Consider the following 23319-nt stretch of genomic DNA (forward strand, 5'->3'; position numbering starts at 1 on the left):
TTCGATTGTCTTCGACTGCCTTCGACTGCCTTCGACTGCCTTCGACTGCCTTCGACTGCCTTCGATTGTCTTCGACTGCCTTCGACTGCCTTCGACTGCCTTCGACTGCCTTCGACTGCCTTCGACTGCCTTCGACTGCCTTCGACTGCCTTCGACTGCCTTCGACTGCCTTCGACTGCCTTCGATTGTCTTCGACTGCCTTCGACTGCCTTCGACTGCCTTCGACTGCCTTCGATTGTCTTCGACTGCCTTCGACTGCCTTCGACTGCCTTCGACTGCCTTCGACTGCCTTCGACTGCCTTCGACTGCCTTCGATTGTCTTCGATTGCCTTCGACTGTCTTCGACTGCCTTCGACTGCCTTCGATTGTCTTCGATTGTCTTCGACTGCCTTCGACTGCCTTCGACTGCCTTCGATTGTCTTCTACTGCCTTCTACTGTCTTCAGCTTCTAAAACCCCTCGTTCTCCTCAGACTTCCCTCCCCCGCCGCCGCCTCCCCCGCTGGAGGACGACCTTCCAGCTCCTCCCCCCGAGTGTCAGGTGGAGCTCCCCTCTTTTCCAGCTCCGCCTCCGGTGGCTGACGACCTGCCCCTCCCGGCCCCCCCGGAGGACAACACCTGTCTGCCCACCTGCCCGCCTCCCCCTCCCCCACCGCCCCCCCCAGCCCTCTCCAGCGGCATTGGTGCCCCCCAGGTGAGAGGTCACGAACAAGTGGTTCTAATATGACGCCAGTCATGACATAGTTATTAGGTTTAGTTAAATATCTGGTAACATGTATTGAAACTAAATCGACAGTGAATGAGTGACAGGTGTCAGTGAAGCTTCTTCAACAGTGAATGAGTGACAGGTGTCAGTGAAGCTTCTTCAACAGTGAATGAGTGACAGGTGTCAGTGAAGCTTCTTCAACAGTGAATGAGTGACAGGTGTCAGTGAAGCTTCTTCAACAGTGAATGAGTGACAGGTGTCAGTGAAGCTTCTTCAACAGTGAATGAGTGACAGGTGTCAGTGAAGCGTCTTCAACAGTGAATGAGTGACAGGTGTCTTACGTGAATTAAACCGTCTTGAATTATTGCTGAAGGACTTCCTGAAAACAACGTGAACTCAAGTCATTTGTTGGATTGACTGACGGTTTCAAACGTCATTTGAAAGAGGAAGTGGAGAGTGGACTTCCTGGTTCCAAGTGAAAGAAGAGGAACCTGATCATATTAACCTTTGACCTCTTAACAACGTGTTAAACACTGATGAAGCTGAGACGAGCAGTTGTTGGTTCATTGTGTCACGTCCATGTTGATGGATGTAGATGGATGTTGATGGATGTAGATGGATGGATGTTGATGGATGTAGATGGATGTAGATGGGTTTTGATGGATGTAGATGGATGTTGATGGATGTGGATGGATGTAGCTGGATGTAGATGGGTGTTGATGGATGTAGATGGATGTTGATGGATGTAGATGGATGTAGATGGATGTAGATGGATGTAGCTGGATGTAGATGGATGTTGATGGATGTAGATGGATGTTGATGGATGTAGATGGATGTTGATGGATGTAGATGGATGTAGATGGATGTTGATGGATGTAGATGGATGTAGCTGGATGTAGCTGGATGTAGATGGATGTTGATGGATGTAGATGGATGTAGATGGATGTTGATGGATGTAGATGGAGGTAGCTGGATGTAGATGGATGTTGATGGATGTTGATGGATGTAGATGGATGTAGATGGGTGTAGATGGGTGTTGATGGATGTTGATGGATGTAGATGGATGTAGCTGGATGTAGATGGATGTTGATGGATGTAGATGGATGTAGATGGATGTTGATGGATGTTGATGGATGTTGATGGATGTTGATGGATGTAGATGGATGTAGATGGATGTGGATGGGTGTTGATGGATGTAGATGGACGGATGTTGATGGATGGATGGATAGATGTTGATGGATGAAGCTGGATGGATGTAGATGGATGTAGCTGGATGTGGATAGATGTAGATGGATGTTGATGGATGGATGTGGATGATGTTGATGGATGGATGGATGGATGTTGATGGATGGATGTAGATGGATGTTGATGGATGTGGATGATGTTGATGGATGTGGATGGATGTTGATGGATGTGGATAGATGTAGATGGATGGATGTTGATGGATGGATGTAGATGGATGTTGATGGATGTGGATGATGTTGATGGATGTTGATGGATGTGGATGGATGTAGCTGGATGTGGATAGATGTAGATGGATGGATGGATGGATGGATGTTGATGGATGGATGGATGGATGTTGATGGATGGATGTAGATGGGTGTTGATGGATGTTGATGGATGGATGGATGTAGATGGATGTTGATAGATGTAGTTGGATGTGGATGGATGTGGATGGATGTTGATGGATGTAGATGGATGTAGATAGATGTTGTCAATGGCACGCTGAAGTCAATGGCACGGGCTGGAGATCGTCACGAGATCCCGATCGAACTTCAGCGCCGGTATCGCGGCTGTCGCGCAGGGAAGCGGCTAAAGGCTAAGCTAACGGACAATCGGAGACGTCACAGACCAACGATCCCAACGATCACGATGAACGTCAATTCACTGACGAATAAGATGGACGAGCTGTCTGCCCTCAACAACCAGAGGATCTACAGAGAGAGCAGCTTGTTGATCTTCACGGAGACGTGGCTCACTCACTGACTCCGGACTCACTCGTGGATCTGCCTGGTTTCAGCTCCGTCAGAGCGGACAGAGACTCAGACGCTTGTGGGAAGCGCAGAGCAGGAGGTCTGATCATGTACGTGTACGCTGGTGTAGTCCGGGACACGTTACTGTGAAGAAAGTGTCGTGTTGTCAAGATTTAGAACTGTTGGCTGTCAGCATGCGTCCATATTATCTACCGCGTGAGTTCAGTCACGTGATCATGTGTCTACATTCCTGCGAGCGCTGCGGCGCCATCTGCCTGTGAGAAGATCCACACAATGACAGCTCGACTTCAGAATCAACATCCTGACGCGTTTATCATCATCTCTGGAGACTTTAATCATGCCAACCTGGACTCTACTCTGCCTACTTTCCATCAGGCTGTGGATTGTCCCACCAGGAATAACAGGACAATTGACCTTCTTTATTCCAACTTGAAGGACGCCTACAGAGCCAAACCTCTTCCTCCACTTGGAAGATCCGATCATAACCTGGTCCACCTTCAGTCACAGTACACTCCTCTGGTGCAGAGACAGACTGTGACCACTAAGACAATCAGAAAGTGGACACCAGCTGTGGAGGACGCCATCAGAGACTGCTTTGAAACAACAGACTGGGATGTGCTGCTGAGGTCTCATGGTGAGGACATCGAGGGTCAGACACACTGTCTAACAGATTATTTAAATTTCTGCTTGGACGTTGTCGCCCCTACTAAGACTGTCCGCTGTTACCCTAATAATAAACCGTGGGTAACAAAGGAGGTCAAGGATGTCCTTAACAGGAAGAAAGTGGCTTTCAGGAGCAGAGACAGGGACGCCATGAGGTCAGCTCAGCAGGAGGTGAAGCGATGCTTGAAGGAGGCAAAGGACACCTACAGGAGGAGGTTGGAGGAGAAGCTGAGCCGAGAAGAAATAAGAGAGTCTGGGATGATGTTAAAACCATCACTGGACACAAGACCAAGGCCTCTCTGACTGCAGTGGACACGCTGGAGGAGGCAAATGGACTGAACAACTTTTTCAACAGGTTTGAGCAGGTCACCTCACCCTCACTGCTGCCCGCCTCAGGACCTGCCCCACCTTCTTGTGCCCCCCTCAGCTCCACACAACCACTTCCCAGCTTCACCTCACTCCAGGTACAGGATGTACTTCGGAGGATTCGTCCAGGGAAGGCTGCTGGTCCTGATAAGGTGTCTGCTCGACTGCTAAAGACCTGCTGAACCAGCTGAGCCGCTCCAGCAGGTCTTCAACCTCAGTCTACGGCTGGGGAAAGTACCAACTCTGTGGAAGACTTCCTGTATCGTTCCAGTCCCTAAAAAGATCCGACCGAGCTGAACGATTACAGACCGGTGGCACTGACTTCGCAGCTGATGAAGACACTGGAGCGGCTGGTCCTCAAACATCTCAGGCCATAAGTCCAGCACGCGCGAGACCCCCTGCAGTTTGCCTACCAGCCAGCAGTTGGTGTGGAAGATGCCATCCTTCACCTCCTGCATCGGACCTACTCCCACTTGGATAAAGGAAGCGGTTCAGTGAGAATCCTGTTCCTGGACTTTTCTAGTGCCTTCAACACTATCCAACCCACTCTGCTGCAGGACAAACTGACTAAGATGCATGTGGACCCTGGTCTGGTCTCCTGGATTACGGACTATTTTACTGATCGACCACAGTATGTCAGGCTGAAGGACATCTAGTCTGACACTGTGGTGTGCAGTACAGGAGCACCTCAGGAGACAGTACTGGCCCCTCTCCTCTTCACCATCTACACTTCAGACTTCTGCTACAACTCAGAGCTGAGTCTCGTCCAGAAGTATGCTGACGACACTGCTATTGTTGGATGCATCAGGGACAACAGCGAAGACGAGTATAGGAGTCTGATACATGACTTTGTGGACTGGAGTGAGAGGAACCACTTGCAGCTGAACACCTCAAAGACCAAGGAGCTGGTCTTGGACTTCGGGAGGTCCAGGACAAAGCCACGTCCAGTGTCCATCAGAGGCGACGAGGTGGAGATAGTGGACAACTATAAGTACCTCAGTGTGTGGATGGACAGTAAACTGGACTGGTCCTGCAACACAGACCATGTGTATAAGAAGGTTCAGAGTAGACTGTACTTTCTGAGGAGGCTTCGATCATTTAACATCTGCAAGAAGCTCCTCTGCATGTTCTACCAGTCTGTGGTGGCCAGTGTCATGTTCTATGCTGTGGTGTGTTGGGGTGGAAATGTGTCCAAGAGGAGTGTCAACAGGTTGGACAGGTTGATCAGAAAGGCTGGCTCTGTGGTTGGAATGAAGCTGGACTCACTGGTGACAGTTGCTGAGAGGAGATCATTGAACAAACTACTGTCCATCATGGATGATGACAGTCATCCTCTGAGCACTGTCATCAGTGAGCAGAGAAGCAGAATGAGTGCACGAATACCCAGGTGCAAAACAAATAGACTCAGGGAATCATTCATCCCTCGGGCTATTAAATTGTACAATTCTGAGTTCGGGGGCAGGAGTGGAGTGAAAGTATCTGGATGTTCTGTTCTATGTTAGTCTTTGTATCCTTTGTCTTTGTTGTTTTTCTTTGACCTATGTTCTTTGTCTTTATCTTTAGACTTAGATTGTGTCATCTTGTTCTTCCTCTTTATGTTCTTCTTCTTATTTTATTTTTTATGTATTCTTTTTTATTGTTTATGAAAAATTGCTGGCTATTGGTAAAAAACAATTTCCTGAAGGAGACCTCCTGAGGGATCAATAAAGTTTTACTTTACCTTACCTTACCTTGATGGATGGATGTAGATGGATGTGGATGATGTTGATGGATGGATGTAGATGGATGTTGATAGATGTTGATGGATGGATGTGGATAGATGTAGATAGATGTAGATGGATGTGGATAGATGTAGATGGATGTTGATGGATGTTGATGGATGTAGATGGATGTTGATGGATGGATGGATGTAGATGGATGTTGATAGATGTTGATGGAAGGATGGATGTTGATAGATGTTGATGGATGGATGGATGTAGATGGATGTGGATAGATGTAGATAGATGTAGATGGATGTGGATAGATGTTGATGGATGTTGATGGATGTAGATGGATGTTGATAGATGTTGATGGAAGGATGGATGTTGATAGATGTTGATGGATGGATGGATGTAGATGGATGTAGATGGATGTGGATAGATGTAGATGGATGTGGATGGATGTAGATGAATGTTGATGGATGGATGGATGGATGTAGATAGATGTAGATGGATGTTGATGGATGGATGTAGATGGATGTTGATGGATGTTGATGGATGGATGTAGATGGATGTTGATAGATCTTGATGGATGGATGTTGATGGATGTAGATGGATGTAGATAGATGGATGGATGGATGTAGATGGATGTTGATGGATGGATGTAGATGTGGATGGGTGTAGATGGATGTTGATAGATGTTGATGGATGGATGTAGATCGATGTTGATGGTTGGATGGATGGATGTAGATCGATGTGGATGGATGTAGATGGATGTTGATGGATGTGGATAGATGTAGGTGGATGTTGATGGATGTAGATGGATGTTGATGGATGTAGATGGATGTTGATGGATGGATGGATGGATGTAGATGGATGTGGATAGATGTAAATGGATGGATGTAGATGGATGTAGATGGATGTGGATGTTGATGGATGTAGATGGATGTAGATGGAGGTAGATGGATGTGGATAGATGTAGATGGATGGATGTAGATGGATGTAGATGGATGTTGATGGATGTTGATGGATGTAGATGGATGTTGATGGATGGATGGATGTAGATGGATGTGGATAGATGTAGATGGATGGATGTAGATGGATGTAGATGGATGTTGATGGATGTAGATGGATGTAGATGGATGTAGATGGATGTTGATGGATGTAGATGGATGTTGATGGATGGATGGATGTAGATGGATGTGGATAGATGTAGATGGATGGATGTAGATGGATGTAGATGGATGTTGATGGATGTAGATGGATGTAGATGGAGGTAGATGGATGTTGATGGATGTTGATGGATGTTGATGGATGTAGATGGATGTAGATGGAGGTAGATGGATGTTGATGGATGTTGATGGATGTAGATGGATGGATGGATGGATGTAGATGGATGTAGATGGATGTTGATGGATGGATGGATGGATGTTGATGGAAGCTTCTTCAACAGTGAATGAGTGACAGGTAACAGTGAAGCTTCTTCAACAGTGAATGAGTGACAGGTGTCGGTGAAGCTTCTTCAACAGTGAATGAGTGACAGGTGTCAGTGAAGCTTCTTCAACAGTGAATGAGTGACAGGTGTCAGTGAAGCTTCTTCAACAGTGAATGAGTGACAGGTGTCAGTGAAGCTTCTTCAACAGTGAATGAGTGACAGGTGTCAGTGAAGCTTCTTCAACAGTGAATGAGTGACAGGTGTCAGTGAAGCTTCTTCAACAGTGAATGAGTGACAGGTGTCTTACGTGAATTAAACCGTCTTGAATTATTGCCGAAGGACTTCCTGAAAACAACGTGAACTCAAGTCATTTGTTGGATTGACTGACGGTTTCAAACGTCATTTGAAAGAGGAAGTGGAGAGTGGACTTCCTGGTTCCAAGTGAAAGAAGAGGAACCTGATCATATTAACCTTTGACCTCTTAACAACTGTTAAACACTGATGAAGCTGAGACGAGCAGTTGTTGGTTCATTGTGTCACGTCCATGTTGATGGATGTAGATGGATGTTGATGGATGTAGATGGATGGATGTTGATGGATGTAGATGGATGTTGATGGATGTAGATGGATGTAGATAGATGTAGATAGATGTAGATGGATGTAGATAGATGTAGATAGATGTAGATGGATGTTGATGGATGTAGATAGATGTAGATAGATGTAGTTAGATGTAGATGGATGTAGATGGATGTAGATGGATGTAGATGGATGTAGATGGATGTTGATAGATGTTGATGGATGGATGTAGATGGATGTTGATAGATGTTGATGGATGGATGTAGATGGATGTGGATAGATGTAGATAGATGTAGATGGATGGATGGATGTAGATGGATGTTGATAGATGTTGATGGATGTATGGATGTTGATGGATGTAGATGGATGTGGATAGATGTAGATGGATGTTAATGGATGGATGTAGATGGATGTGGATAGATGTAGATGGATGTTAATGGATGGATGTAGATGGATGTGGATAGATGTTGATGGATGGATGTTGATGGATGGATGGATGGATGTAGATGGATGTAGATGGATGTGTGGGAGGCAGCCAAGCAGAGCATCAACAAAGTTCTATCATGTTAGTTCATCTTCATGTGTTTCCTGCAGCGACTGATGGAGAAACAGACCAGCTTCGACAAACAGCTGGACTCTCTGACGGACCTTCTGTCTGAGATGGAGACCAGAGGACCTTTCAACCCAAAGGTACGAGAGTTCGAAGTTCTCTTATATATATATCTTATAGTCTTATAGTATGAACTTCTGTTGCTGCCTGAAATATCTCCGTCCAAAATACTTTATCCTGAACATCAGCTCTTCTCTGGCTGTGCAAGTGTGAAGGTTGCATCACAGGAAGTGCAGATGATTCACCAACATGATGAAGCCAGAGAGACGACCATATAAGGAGTGTCTGTCATCACGACTCTTGTTTGTTCTTAACTTCTGCTCAACGTCGTCATTTATTCAACCACTTTATTTAGTGTTAACATCAACTAGTATCAACTCTGGTGTCATTAAACATCAACTAGTATCAACCCTGGTGTCATTAAACATCAACTAGTATCAACTCTGGTGTCATTAAACATCAACTAGTATCAACTCTGGTGTCATTAAACATCAACTAGTATCAACTCTGGTGTCATTAAACATCAACTAGTATCAACTCTGGTGTCATTAAACATCAACTAGTATCAACTCTGGTGTCATTAAACATCAACTAGTATCAACTCTGGTGTCATTAAACATCAACTAGTATCAACTCTGGTGTCATTAAACATCAACTAGTATCAACTCTGGTGTCATTAAACATCAACTAGTATCAACTCTGGTGTCATTAAACATCAACTAGTATCAACTCTGGTGTCATTAAACATCAACTAGTATCAACTCTGGTGTCATTAAACATCAACTAGTATCAACTCTGGTGTCATTAAACATCAACTAGTATCAACTCTGGTGTCATTAAACATCAACTAGTATCAACTCTGGTGTCATTAAACATCAACTAGTATCAACTCTGGTGTCATTAAACATCAACTAGTATCAACTCTGGTGTCATTAAACATCAACTAGCATCAACTCTGGTGTCATTAAACATCAACTAGCATCAACTCTGGTGTCATTAAACATCAACTAGCATCAACTCTGGTGTCATTAAACATCAACTAGTATCAACTCTGGTGTCATTAAACATCAACTAGTATCAACTCTGGTGTCATTAAACATCAACTAGTATCAACTCTGGTGTCATTAAACATCAACTAGTATCAACTCTGGTGTCATTAAACATCAACTAGTATCAACTCTGGTGTCATTAAACATCAACTAGTATCAACTCTGGTGTCATTAAACATCAACTAGTATCAACTCTGGTGTCATTAAACATCAACTAGTATCAACTCTGGTGTCATTAAACATCAACTAGCATCAACTCTGGTGTCATTAAACATCAACTAGTATCAACTCTGGTGTCATTAAACATCAACTAGCATCAACTCTGGTGTCATTAAACATCAACTAGTATCAACTCTGGTGTCATTAAACATCAACTAGTATCAACTCTGGTGTCATTAAACATCAACTAGTATCAACTCTGGTGTCATTAAACATCAACTAGTATCAACTCTGGTGTCATTAAACATCAACTAGTATCAACTCTGGTGTCATTAAACATCAACTAGTATCAACTCTGGTGTCATTAAACATCAACTAGTATCAACTCTGGTGTCATTAAACATCAACTAGTATCAACTCTGGTGTCATTAAACATCAACTAGTATCAACTCTGGTGTCATTAAACATCAACTAGTATCAACTCTGGTGTCATTAAACATCAACTAGCATCAACTCTGGTGTCATTAAACATCAACTAGTATCAACTCTGGTGTCATTAAACATCAACTAGCATCAACTCTGGTGTCATTAAACATCAACTAGTATCAACTCTGGTGTCATTAAACATCAACTAGTATCAACTCTGGTGTCATTAAACATTAACTAGTATCAACTCTGGTGTCATTAAACATCAACTAGTATCAACTCTGGTGTCATTAAACATCAACTAGTATCAACTCTGGTGTCATTAAACATCAACTAGTATCAACTCTGGTGTCATTAAACATCAACTAGTATCAACTCTGGTGTCATTAAACATCAACTAGTATCAACTCTGGTGTCATTAAACATCAACTAGTATCAACTCTGGTGTCATTAAACATCAACTAGTATCAACTCTGGTGTCATTAAACATCAACTAGTATCAACTCTGGTGTCATTAAACATCAACTAGTATCAACTCTGGTGTCATTAAACATCAACTAGTATCAACTCTGGTGTCATTAAACATCAACTAGTATCAACTCTGGTGTCATTAAACATCAACTAGTATCAACTCTGGTGTCATTAAACATCAACTAGTATCAACTCTGGTGTCATTCAACATCAACTAGTATCAACTCTGGTGTCATTCAACATCAACTAGTATCAACTCTGGTGTCATTAAACATCAACTAGTATCAACTCTGGTGTCATTAAACATCAACTAGTATCAACTCTGGTGTCATTAAACATCAACTAGTATCAACTCTGGTGTCATTAAACATCAACTAGTATCAACTCTGGTGTCATTAAACATCAACTAGTATCAACTCTGGTGTCATTCAACATCAACTAGTATCAACTCTGGTGTCATTAAACATCAACTAGTATCAACTCTGGTGTCATTAAACATCAACTAGTATCAACTCTGGTGTCATTAAACATCAACTAGTATCAACTCTGGTGTCATTAAACATCAACTAGTATCAACTCTGGTGTCATTAAACATCAACTAGTATCAACTCTGGTGTCATTAAACATCAACTAGTATCAACTCTGGTGTCATTAAACATCAACTAGTATCAACTCTGGTGTCATTCAACATCAACTAGTATCAACTCTGGTGTCATTCAACATCAACTAGTATCAACTCTGGTGTCATTAAACATCAACTAGTATCAACTCTTTTGTCATTAAACATCAACTAGTATCAACTCTGGTGTCATTAAACATCAACTAGTATCAACTCTGGTGTCATTAAACATCAACTAGTATCAACTCTGGTGTCATTAAACATCAACTAGTATCAACTCTGGTGTCATTCAACATCAACTAGTATCAACTCTGGTGTCATTCAACATCAACTAGTATCAACTCTGGTGTCATTAAACATCAACTAGTATCAACTCTGGTGTCATTAAACATCAACTAGTATCAACTCTGGTGTCATTAAACATCAACTAGTATCAACTCTGGTGTCATTAAACATCAACTAGTATCAACTCTGGTGTCATTCAACATCAACTAGTATCAACTCTGGTGTCATTCAACATCAACTAGTATCAACTCTGGTGTCATTAAACATCAACTAGTATCAACTCTGGTGTCATTCAACATCAACTAGTATCAACTCTGGTGTCATTCAACATCAACTAGTATCAACTCTGGTGTCATTAAACATCAACTAGTATCAACTCTGGTGTCATTAAACATCAACTAGTATCAACTCTGGTGTCATTAAACATCAACTAGTATCAACTCTGGTGTCATTAAACATCAACTAGTATCAACTCTGGTGTCATTAAACATCAACTAGTATCAACTCTGGTGTCATTAAACATCAACTAGTATCAACTCTGGTGTCATTCAACATCAACTAGTATCAACTCTGGTGTCATTCAACATCAACTAGTATCAACTCTGGTGTCATTAAACATCAACTAGTATCAACTCTTTTGTCATTAAACATCAACTAGTATCAACTCTGGTGTCATTAAACATCAACTAGTATCAACTCTGGTGTCATTAAACATCAACTAGTATCAACTCTGGTGTCATTAAACATCAACTAGTATCAACTCTTTTGTCATTAAACATCAACTAGTATCAACTCTGGTGTCATTAAACATCAACTAGTATCAACTCTGGTGTCATTAAACATCAACTAGTATCAACTCTGGTGTCATTCAACATCAACTAGTATCAACTCTGGTGTCATTAAACATCAACTAGTATCAACTCTGGTGTCATTAAACATCAACTATGAGTTTGAAGCTTCATGAACGAAACAATAAGATGTTGTTCTTAGAAACTGACGACTCTCGATGCTTCTCTGCAGCTACCGAGCCAGTATTCTGCAGCACCAGCACCTCGACCCGGTCCACCCCCGACGGCTCCAAAACCCGCCCTGTCCTTCCTCCCGCCCCCCGAGATGGGCGACCGCCCCCCGCCGGCGCCCTGGGCCGAGGAGCTGAAGGCCCGGACCAGCCGACACCTCAACAGCAGCTCGTCTCCGAACGCTCACGCCAAACCAGCCGCGGCCCCCAAGACGGGCCTCCCAGGAAGAACCTCCTCGTCTTCCCTCGCTCAGAAGCTCAACCAGAACCTGAACCAGAACCTGAACCAGAACCTGAACCTGAACCAGAACCAGAACCTGAACCAGACTTCTTCTGTGCCAAAACCCTCGCCGGCCTCCGCCTCCTTCCCGCCGCCGCCGGCTGCTCCACCAGCACCTCCGGTCGCCGCCGCGGCATCCAATCACATCAAGCCTTTCCTCGGCCAAGTGAACCAGAACCTCCCCGCCGCCGGGACCCCCCCCCAAAACAGACCCACAATGACCCCCCCTCAGAACAGACCCACAGTGACCCCCCCTCAGAACAAACCCACACTGACCCCCCCTCAGAACAGACCCACAGTGACCCCCCCTCAGAACAAACCCACACTGACCCCCCCTCAGAACAGACCCACAGTGACCCCCCCTCAGAACAAACCCACACTGACCCCCCTACCGTCCTCCTTCACCAAGTCTCCTCCTGCACCTTCAGTGAGTCCTTCTGGTCCTTCTGTTCCTCACTCAGACATGACTAGACGCTCACAGAATTGTTATTTGTGTGTGTGCGTGTGCGTGTCTGTGTGTGTGTGTCTGTGTGTGTCTGTGTGTGCGTGTCTGTGTGTGTGTGTCTGTGTGTGTGTGTGTCTGTGTGTGTGTGCAGCAGGACGCTCCTCCAGGTCCAGGGTCGGTGCCCGGCGGAGGGGTTCCCCTGAACATGCGGGAGGTGGAGGAGCTGGAGAAGATGACCAAAGACTTCATCAGAGACATGGACACACATGCGCCCGTCATCGTGTCGCCCCCTACAGGTGAGCACAGGGATCTGCGGCGGCTCCTCTGGTGTGCTAAACGTGTGTGTGTGTGTGTGTGTGTGTCTCAGAGGTGTGTGGTAAGTGTGGCGAGGCTCTGTCTCGCACTCAGCCCGCCGTGAGAGCCATGGACAAGCTCTTCCACTCCGACTGCTTCTGCTGCATGAGCTGCCAGCGCCCCCTGCAGGGCATGCAGTTCTACGACAGGGACGGAGCGCCTCAGTGCGAGGACTGTTACATGGTGAGAGTCATGACACACATCGTTGTGTAGAGAAGAGTCAACACTGAGCCTTTGAGAGTCACATGACTGATCACGTGACTGATCACGTGACTGATCACATGACTGATCACGTGACTGATCACGTGACTGATCACATGACAAACTCTGTCGACACCATGTTTCTCCGACACCTAAACTATTGTTGATCTTTTCTGTCACAACACAACAAACCATGGAAATGTTACGTCTAAGAATGTTCATCTGCTAACCTGTGTGTAGTTGAATACGTGACTTGTGTGTAGTTGAAGACATGACTTGTGTGTAGTTGAAGACATGACTTGTGTGTCGTTGAATACGTGACTTGTGTGTAGTTGAAGACATGACTTGTGTGTAGTTGAATACGTGACTTGTGTGTAGTTGAAGACATGACTTGTGTGTCGTTGAATACGTGACTTGTGTGTAGTTGAAGACATGACTTGTGTGTAGTTGAATACGTGACTTGTGTGTAGTTGAAGACATGACTTGTGTGTAGTTGAAGACATGACTTGTGTGTAGTTGAATACGTGACTTGTGTGTAGTTGAAGACATGACTTGTGTGTAGTTGAAGACATGACTTGTGTGTCGTTGAATACGTGACTTGTGTGTAGTTGAAGACATGACTTGTGTGTAGTTGAATACGTGACTTGTGTGTAGTTGAAGACATGACTTGTGTGTAGTTGAAGACATGACTTGTGTGTAGTTGAATACGTGACTTGTGTGTAGTTGAAGACATGACTTGTGTGTAGTTGAAGACATGACTTGTGTGTCGTTGAAGACATGACTTGTGTGTAGTTGAAGACATGACTTGTGTGTAGTTGAAGACATGACTTGTGTGTAGTTGAAGACATGACTTGTGTGTAGTTGAAGACATGACTTGTGTGTCGTTGAATACGTGACTTGTGTGTAGTTGAAGACATGACTTGTGTGTAGTTGAATACGTGACTTGTGTGTAGTTGAAGACATGACTTGTGTGTAGTTGAAGACATGACTTGTGTGTAGTTGAATACGTGACTTGTGTGTAGTTGAAGACATGACTTGTGTGTAGTTGAAGACATGACTTGTGTGTAGTTGAAGACATGACTTGTGTGTCGTTGAATACGTGACTTGTGTGTAGTTGAAGACATGACTTGTGTGTAGTTGAAGACATGACTTGTGTGTCGTTGAATACGTGACTTGTGTGTAGTTGAAGACATGACTTGTGTGTAGTTGAATACGTGACTTGTGTGTAGTTGAATACGTGACTTGTGTGTAGTTGAAGACATGACTTGTGTGTAGTTGAAGACATGACTTGTGTGTAGTTGAAGACATGACTTGTGTGTCGTTGAATACGTGACTTGTGTGTAGTTGAAGACATGACTTGTGTGTAGTTGAAGACATGACTTGTGTGTAGTTGAAGACATGACTTGTGTGTAGTTGAAGACATGACTTGTGTGTCGTTGAATACGTGACTTGTGTGTAGTTGAAGACATGACTTGTGTGTAGTTGAATACGTGACTTGTGTGTAGTTGAAGACATGACTTGTGTGTAGTTGAAGACATGACTTGTGTGTAGTTGAATACGTGACTTGTGTGTAGTTGAAGACATGACTTGTGTGTAGTTGAAGACATGACTTGTGTGTAGTTGAAGACATGACTTGTGTGTCGTTGAATACGTGACTTGTGTGTAGTTGAAGACATGACTTGTGTGTAGTTGAAGACATGACTTGTGTGTCGTTGAATACGTGACTTGTGTGTAGTTGAAGACATGACTTGTGTGTCGTTGAATACGTGACTTGTGTGTAGTTGAAGACATGACTTGTGTGTAGTTGAAGACATGACTTGTGTGTAGTTGAAGACATGACTTGTGTGTCGTTGAATACGTGACTTGTGTGTAGTTGAAGACATGACTTGTGTGTCGTTGAAGACAGGACTTGTGTGTAGTTGAAGACGTGACTTGTGTGTTGTTGAAGACGTGACTTGTGTGTCGTTGAAGACGTGACTTGTGTGTCGTTGAAGACGTGACTTGTGTGTCGTTGAAGACAGGACTTGTGTGTCGTTGAAGACGTGACTTGTGTGTATTTGAAGACGTGACTTGTGTGTATTTGAAGACGTGACTTGTGTGTAGTTGAAGACGTGACTTGTGTCGGTGTGTGTAGTTGAAGACGTGACTTGTGTGTCGTTGAAGATGTGACTTGTGTGTATTTGAAGACGTGACTTGTGTGTAGTTGAAGACGTGACTTGTGTCGGTGTGTGTAGTTGAAGACGTGACTTGTGTCGATGTGTGTAGTTGAAGACGTGACTTGTGTCGATGTGTGTAGTTGAAGACGTGACTTGTGTCGATGTGTGTAGTTGAAGACGTGACTTGTGTCGATGTGTGTAGTTGAAGACATGACTTGTGTTGTGTGTCTGTGTCGTGCAGACATCTCTGGCCGTGTGTTGTCGATGTGGCGAGCGCATCACCGACCGTGTCCTGAAGGCTGTGGGTCAGTGTTTCCACGCCCACTGTTTCCGCTGCATCACCTGCTCCTGTGTCCTGGAGGGGGCGCCCTTCATCACCGATGACAACAACAACCCCTACTGTGTGCAGGACTACCACAGGTAGACGCCGCAGTGGTCAGTGGTCCGTGAGAGGGTGGTGAGTGTGACTCTTCTTTGTGTTGCAGACGCTTCTCTCCTCTGTGCGTGAGCTGCAACGAGCCCATCATTCCTGCTCCGGGCAGTGAGGAGACGGTTCGAGTGGTGGCTCTGGACAAGAACTTCCACCTCAAGTGCTACCGCTGCGAGGTACAGTGTTGTCCATTGAGGTCGACTGTTGTCCAGTGTCGTCCAGTGTTGTCCAGTGTGGTCGAGTGTTGTTCAGTGTGGTCGAGTGTTGTTCAGTGTTGTCCAGTGTTGTCCAGTGTGGTCGAGTGTTGTTCAGTGTTGTCCAGTGTTGTCCAGTGTGGTCGACTGTTGTCCAGTGTTGTCCAGTGTTGTCCAGTGTGGTCGAGTGTTGTTCAGTGTCGTCCAGTGTTGTCCAGTGTGGTCGAGTGTTGTTCAGTGTGGTCGACTGTTGTCCAGTGTCGTCCAGTGTTGTCCAGTGTGGTCGAGTGTTGTTCAGTGTTGTCCAGTGTTGTCTAGTGTTGTCCAGTGTGGTCGAGTGTTGTCCAGTGTGGTCTAGTGTTGTCCATTGTGGTCGAGTGTTGTCCAGTGTTGTCTAGTGTGGTCCAGTGTGGTCTAGTGTTGTCCATTGTGGTCGAGTGTTGTCCAGTGTGGTCTAGTGTTGTCCATTGTGGTCTAGTGTTGTTCAGTGTCGTCCAGTGTTGTCCAGTGTGGTCGAGTGTTGTTCAGTGTGGTCGACTGTTGTCCAGTGTCGTCCAGTGTTGTCCAGTGTGGTCGAGTGTTGTTCAGTGTTGTCCAGTGTTGTCTAGTGTTGTCCAGTGTGGTCGAGTGTTGTTCAGTGTCGTCCAGTGTTGTCCAGTGTGGTCGAGTGTTGTTCAGTGTGGTCGACTGTTGTCCAGTGTCGTCCAGTGTTGTCCAGTGTGGTCGAGTGTTGTTCAGTGTTGTCCAGTGTTGTCTAGTGTTGTCCAGTGTGGTCGAGTGTTGTCCAGTGTGGTCTAGTGTTGTCCATTGTGGTCGAGTGTTGTCCAGTGTTGTCTAGTGTGGTCCAGTGTGGTCTAGTGTTGTCCATTGTGGTCGAGTGTTGTCCAGTGTGGTCTAGTGTTGTCCATTGTGGTCTAGTGTTGTCCAGTGTGGTCTAGTGTTGTCCATTGTGGTCTAGTGTTGTCCATTGTGGTCGAGTGTTGTCCAGTGTGGTCTAGTGTTGTCCATTGTGGTCTAGTGTTGTCCATTGTGGTCTAGTGTTGTCCATTGTGGTCTAGTGTTGTCCATTGTGGTCTAGTGTTGTCTAGTGTGGTCTAGTGTTGTCCATTGTGGTCTAGTGTTGTCCATTGTGGTCGAGTGTTGTCCAGTGTGGTCTAGTGTTGTCCAGTGTGGTCCAGTGTTGTCCATTGTGGTCGAGTGTTGTCCATTGTGGTCAAGTGTTGTCAAGTGTGGTCGAGTGTTGTCCATTGTGGTCGAGTGTTGTCCAGTGTGGTCCAGTGTTGTCCATTGTGGTCGAGTGTTGTCCATTGTGGTCAAGTGTTGTCCAGTGTGGTCCAGTGTTGTCCATTGTGGTCGAGTGTTGTCCATTGTGGTCAAGTGTTGTCAAGTGTGGTCGAGTGTTGTCCATTGTGGTCGAGTGTTGTCCAGTGTGGTCCAGTGTTGTCCATTGTGGTCGAGTGTTGTCCATTGTGGTCAAGTGTTGTCAAGTGTGGTCGAGTGTTGTCCATTGTGGTCGAGTGTTGTCCAGTGTGGTCCAGTGTTGTCCATTGTGGTCTAGTGTTGTCCAGTGTGGTCCAGTGTTGTCCATTGTGGTCGAGTGTTGTCCATTGTGGTCAAGTGTTGTCCAGTGTTGTCCAGTGTGGTCAAGTGTTGTCCAGTGTGGTCGAGTGTTGTCCAGTGTGGTCTAGTGTTGTCCATTGTGGTCAAGTGTTGTCCAGTGTTGTCCAGTGTGGTCGAGTGTTGTCGAGTGTTGTCCAGTGTGGTCGAGTGTTTTCCATTGTGGTCTAGGGTTGTTCAGTGTGGTCGAGTGTTGTCCATTGTGGTCAAGTGTTGTCCAGTGTGGTCGAGTGTTGTCGAGTGTTGTCGAGTGTGGTCGAGTGTTTTCCATTGTGGTCAAGTGTTGTCCAGTGTGGTCGAGTGTTTTCCATTGTGGTCAAGTGTTGTCCAGTGTGGTCGAGTGTTGTCCATTGTGGTCAAGTGTTGTCCAGTGTGGTCAAGTGTTGTCCAGTGTGGTCGAGTGTTGTCCATTGTGGTCGAGTGTTGTCCATTGTGGTCGAGTGTTGTCCATTGTGGTCGAGTGTTGTCCATTGTGGTCTAGGGTTGTTCAGTGTTGTCGAGTGTTGTCGATTGTGATCCAGTGTTGTCCATTGTGGTCGAGTGTTGTCCATTGTGGTCGAGTGTTGTCCATTGTGGTCTAGGGTTGTTCAGTGTTGTCGAGTGTTGTCCATTGTGGTCCAGTGTTGTCCATTGTGGTCGAGTGTCGTCCATTGTGGTCGAGTGTCGTCCATTGTTGTCGAGTGTTGTCCATTGTGGTCCAGTGTTGTCCATTGTGGTCGAGTGTCGTCCATTGTGGTCGAGTGTCGTCCATTGTGGTCGAGTGTCGTCCATTGTGGTCGAGTGTTCTCCAGTGTGGTCGAGTGTTGTCCATTGTGGTCGAGTGTTGTCCAGTGTGGTCGAGTGTTGTCCATTGTGGTCGAGTGTTGTCGAGTGTTGTCGAGTGTGGTCGAGTGTTTTCCAATGTGGTCAAGTGTTGTCCAGTGTGGTCGAGTGTTTTCCATTGTGGTCAAGTGTTGTCCAGTGTGGTCGAGTGTTGTCCATTGTGGTCAAGTGTTGTCCAGTGTGGTCGAGTGTTTTCCATTGTGGTCAAGTGTTGTCCAGTGTGGTCGAGTGTTTTCCATTGTGGTCAAGTGTTGTCCAGTGTGGTCGAGTGTTGTCCATTGTGGTCAAGTGTTGTCCAGTGTGGTCAAGTGTTGTCCAGTGTGGTCGAGTGTTGTCCATTGTGGTCAAGTGTTGTCCAGTGTGGTCAAGTGTTGTCCAGTGTGGTCGAGTGTTGTCCATTGTGGTCGAGTGTTGTCCACTGTGGTCGAGTGTTGTCCATTGTGGTCGAGTGTTGTCCATTGTGGTCTAGGGTTGTTCAGTGTTGTCGAGTGTTGTCGATTGTGATCCAGTGTTGTCCATTGTGGTCGAGTGTTGTCCATTGTGGTCGAGTGTTGTCCATTGTGGTCTAGGGTTGTTCAGTGTTGTCGAGTGTTGTCCATTGTGGTCCAGTGTTGTCCATTGTGGTCGAGTGTCGTCCATTGTGGTCGAGTGTCGTCCATTGTTGTCGAGTGTTGTCCATTGTGGTCCAGTGTTGTCCATTGTGGTCGAGTGTCGTCCATTGTGGTCGAGTGTCGTCCATTGTGGTCGAGTGTCGTCCATTGTGGTCGAGTGTTCTCCAGTGTGGTCGAGTGTTGTCCATTGTGGTCGAGTGTTGTCCAGTGTGGTCGAGTGTTTTCCATTGTGGTCAAGTGTTGTCCAGTGTGGTCGAGTGTTTTCCATTGTGGTCAAGTGTTGTCCAGTGTGGTCAAGTGTTGTCCAGTGTGGTCGAGTGTTGTCCATTGTGGTCGAGTGTTGTCCACTGTGGTCGAGTGTTGTCCATTGTGGTCGAGTGTTGTCCATTGTGGTCTAGGGTTGTCCAGTGTGGTCGAGTGTTGTCCATTGTGGTCTAGGGTTGTAAAGGGTTGTCGAGTGTTGTCCATTGTGGTCCAGTGTTGTCCATTGTGGTCGAGTGTCGTCCATTGTGGTCGAGTGTCGTCCATTGTTGTCGAGTGTTGTCCATTGTGGTCCAGTGTTGTCCATTGTGGTCGAGTGTCGTCCATTGTGGTCGAGTGTCGTCCATTGTGGTCGAGTGTCGTCCATTGTGGTCGAGTGTTCTCCAGTGTGGTCGAGTGTTGTCCATTGTGGTCGAGTGTTGTCCAGTGTCGTCCAGTGTTGTCCAGTGTGGTCGAGTGTTGTTCAGTGTGGTCGACTGTTGTCCAGTGTCGTCCAGTGTTGTCCAGTGTGGTCGAGTGTTGTTCAGTGTTGTCCAGTGTTGTCTAGTGTTGTCCAGTGTGGTCGAGTGTTGTTCAGTGTCGTCCAGTGTTGTCCAGTGTGGTCGAGTGTTGTTCAGTGTGGTCGACTGTTGTCCAGTGTCGTCCAGTGTTGTCCAGTGTGGTCGAGTGTTGTTCAGTGTTGTCCAGTGTTGTCTAGTGTTGTCCAGTGTGGTCGAGTGTTGTCCAGTGTGGTCTAGTGTTGTCCATTGTGGTCGAGTGTTGTCCAGTGTTGTCTAGTGTGGTCCAGTGTGGTCTAGTGTTGTCCATTGTGGTCGAGTGTTGTCCAGTGTGGTCTAGTGTTGTCCATTGTGGTCTAGTGTTGTCCAGTGTGGTCTAGTGTTGTCCATTGTGGTCTAGTGTTGTCCATTGTGGTCGAGTGTTGTCCAGTGTGGTCTAGTGTTGTCCATTGTGGTCTAGTGTTGTCCATTGTGGTCTAGTGTTGTCCATTGTGGTCTAGTGTTGTCTAGTGTGGTCTAGTGTTGTCCATTGTGGTCTAGTGTTGTCCATTGTGGTCGAGTGTTGTCCAGTGTGGTCTAGTGTTGTCCAGTGTGGTCCAGTGTTGTCCATTGTGGTCGAGTGTTGTCCATTGTGGTCAAGTGTTGTCAAGTGTGGTCGAGTGTTGTCCATTGTGGTCGAGTGTTGTCCAGTGTGGTCCAGTGTTGTCCATTGTGGTCGAGTGTTGTCCATTGTGGTCAAGTGTTGTCCAGTGTGGTCCAGTGTTGTCCATTGTGGTCGAGTGTTGTCCATTGTGGTCAAGTGTTGTCAAGTGTGGTCGAGTGTTGTCCATTGTGGTCGAGTGTTGTCCAGTGTGGTCCAGTGTTGTCCATTGTGGTCGAGTGTTGTCCATTGTGGTCAAGTGTTGTCAAGTGTGGTCGAGTGTTGTCCATTGTGGTCGAGTGTTGTCCAGTGTGGTCCAGTGTTGTCCATTGTGGTCTAGTGTTGTCCAGTGTGGTCCAGTGTTGTCCATTGTGGTCGAGTGTTGTCCATTGTGGTCAAGTGTTGTCCAGTGTTGTCCAGTGTGGTCAAGTGTTGTCCAGTGTGGTCGAGTGTTGTCCAGTGTGGTCTAGTGTTGTCCATTGTGGTCAAGTGTTGTCCAGTGTTGTCCAGTGTGGTCGAGTGTTGTCGAGTGTTGTCCAGTGTGGTCGAGTGTTTTCCATTGTGGTCTAGGGTTGTTCAGTGTGGTCGAGTGTTGTCCATTGTGGTCAAGTGTTGTCCAGTGTGGTCGAGTGTTGTCGAGTGTTGTCGAGTGTGGTCGAGTGTTTTCCATTGTGGTCAAGTGTTGTCCAGTGTGGTCGAGTGTTTTCCATTGTGGTCAAGTGTTGTCCAGTGTGGTCGAGTGTTGTCCATTGTGGTCAAGTGTTGTCCAGTGTGGTCAAGTGTTGTCCAGTGTGGTCGAGTGTTGTCCATTGTGGTCGAGTGTTGTCCATTGTGGTCGAGTGTTGTCCATTGTGGTCGAGTGTTGTCCAGTGTGGTCGAGTGTTGTCCAGTGTGGTCTAGTGTTGTCCATTGTGGTCAAGTGTTGTCCAGTGTTGTCCAGTGTGGTCAAGTGTTGTCCAGTGTTGTCCATTGTGGTCTAGGGTTGTTCAGTGTTGTCGAGTGTTGTCGATTGTGATCCAGTGTTGTCCATTGTGGTCGAGTGTTGTCCATTGTGGTCGAGTGTTGTCCATTGTGGTCTAGGGTTGTTCAGTGTTGTCGAGTGTTGTCCATTGTGGTCCAGTGTTGTCCATTGTGGTCGAGTGTCGTCCATTGTGGTCGAGTGTCGTCCATTGTTGTCGAGTGTTGTCCATTGTGGTCCAGTGTTGTCCATTGTGGTCGAGTGTCGTCCATTGTGGTCGAGTGTCGTCCATTGTGGTCGAGTGTCGTCCATTGTGGTCGAGTGTTCTCCAGTGTGGTCGAGTGTTGTCCATTGTGGTCGAGTGTTGTCCAGTGTGGTCGAGTGTTGTCCATTGTGGTCGAGTGTTGTCGAGTGTTGTCGAGTGTGGTCGAGTGTTTTCCAATGTGGTCAAGTGTTGTCCAGTGTGGTCGAGTGTTTTCCATTGTGGTCAAGTGTTGTCCAGTGTGGTCGAGTGTTGTCCATTGTGGTCAAGTGTTGTCCAGTGTGGTCGAGTGTTTTCCATTGTGGTCAAGTGTTGTCCAGTGTGGTCGAGTGTTTTCCATTGTGGTCAAGTGTTGTCCAGTGTGGTCGAGTGTTGTCCATTGTGGTCAAGTGTTGTCCAGTGTGGTCAAGTGTTGTCCAGTGTGGTCGAGTGTTGTCCATTGTGGTCAAGTGTTGTCCAGTGTGGTCAAGTGTTGTCCAGTGTGGTCGAGTGTTGTCCATTGTGGTCGAGTGTTGTCCACTGTGGTCGAGTGTTGTCCATTGTGGTCGAGTGTTGTCCATTGTGGTCTAGGGTTGTTCAGTGTTGTCGAGTGTTGTCGATTGTGATCCAGTGTTGTCCATTGTGGTCGAGTGTTGTCCATTGTGGTCGAGTGTTGTCCATTGTGGTCTAGGGTTGTTCAGTGTTGTCGAGTGTTGTCCATTGTGGTCCAGTGTTGTCCATTGTGGTCGAGTGTCGTCCATTGTGGTCGAGTGTCGTCCATTGTTGTCGAGTGTTGTCCATTGTGGTCCAGTGTTGTCCATTGTGGTCGAGTGTCGTCCATTGTGGTCGAGTGTCGTCCATTGTGGTCGAGTGTCGTCCATTGTGGTCGAGTGTTCTCCAGTGTGGTCGAGTGTTGTCCATTGTGGTCGAGTGTTGTCCAGTGTGGTCGAGTGTTTTCCATTGTGGTCAAGTGTTGTCCAGTGTGGTCGAGTGTTTTCCATTGTGGTCAAGTGTTGTCCAGTGTGGTCAAGTGTTGTCCAGTGTGGTCGAGTGTTGTCCATTGTGGTCGAGTGTTGTCCACTGTGGTCGAGTGTTGTCCATTGTGGTCGAGTGTTGTCCATTGTGGTCTAGGGTTGTCCAGTGTGGTCGAGTGTTGTCCATTGTGGTCTAGGGTTGTTCAGTGTTGTCGAGTGTTGTCCATTGTGGTCCAGTGTTGTCCATTGTGGTCGAGTGTCGTCCATTGTGGTCGAGTGTCGTCCATTGTTGTCGAGTGTTGTCCATTGTGGTCCAGTGTTGTCCATTGTGGTCGAGTGTCGTCCATTGTGGTCGAGTGTCGTCCATTGTGGTCGAGTGTCGTCCATTGTGGTCGAGTGTTCTCCAGTGTGGTCGAGTGTTGTCCATTGTGGTCGAGTGTTGTCCAGTGTGGTCGAGTGTTTTCCATTGTGGTCAAGTGTTGTCCAGTGTGGTCGAGTGTTTTCCATTGTGGTCGAGTGTTGTCCAGTGTGGTCGAGTGTTGTCCACTGTGGTCGAGTGTTGTCCA

The 23319-nt window shown here is 46.2% G+C and overlaps 1 protein-coding gene across 2 annotated transcripts in view; it reads left to right on the forward strand.

The window, feature by feature from the left end:
• zyx (zyxin) overlaps positions 1-23319 on the forward strand; it is a 53583-nt gene that overhangs the window by 26382 nt on the left and 3882 nt on the right. The window contains exons 3-9 of one of the 2 annotated variants that reach the window (XM_087812374.1): positions 472-692; positions 8030-8125; positions 12075-12779; positions 12952-13093; positions 13165-13334; positions 15750-15928; positions 15994-16114. In XM_087812374.1, coding sequence (XP_087668500.1) covers positions 472-692; positions 8030-8125; positions 12075-12779; positions 12952-13093; positions 13165-13334; positions 15750-15928; positions 15994-16114 — 1634 coding nt within the window. Of the gene's footprint in view, positions 1-471; positions 693-8029; positions 8126-12074; positions 12780-12948; positions 13094-13164; positions 13335-15749; positions 15929-15993; positions 16115-23319 lie in introns of both variants that reach the window. The other variant, XM_087812373.1, reaches the window with a different exon arrangement.

The sequence above is a fragment of the Callionymus lyra genome, chromosome 17 (genome assembly GCF_982586985.1).
Source record: "Callionymus lyra chromosome 17, fCalLyr1.hap1.1, whole genome shotgun sequence".
Taxonomy (NCBI): domain Eukaryota; kingdom Metazoa; phylum Chordata; class Actinopteri; order Syngnathiformes; family Callionymidae; genus Callionymus; species Callionymus lyra.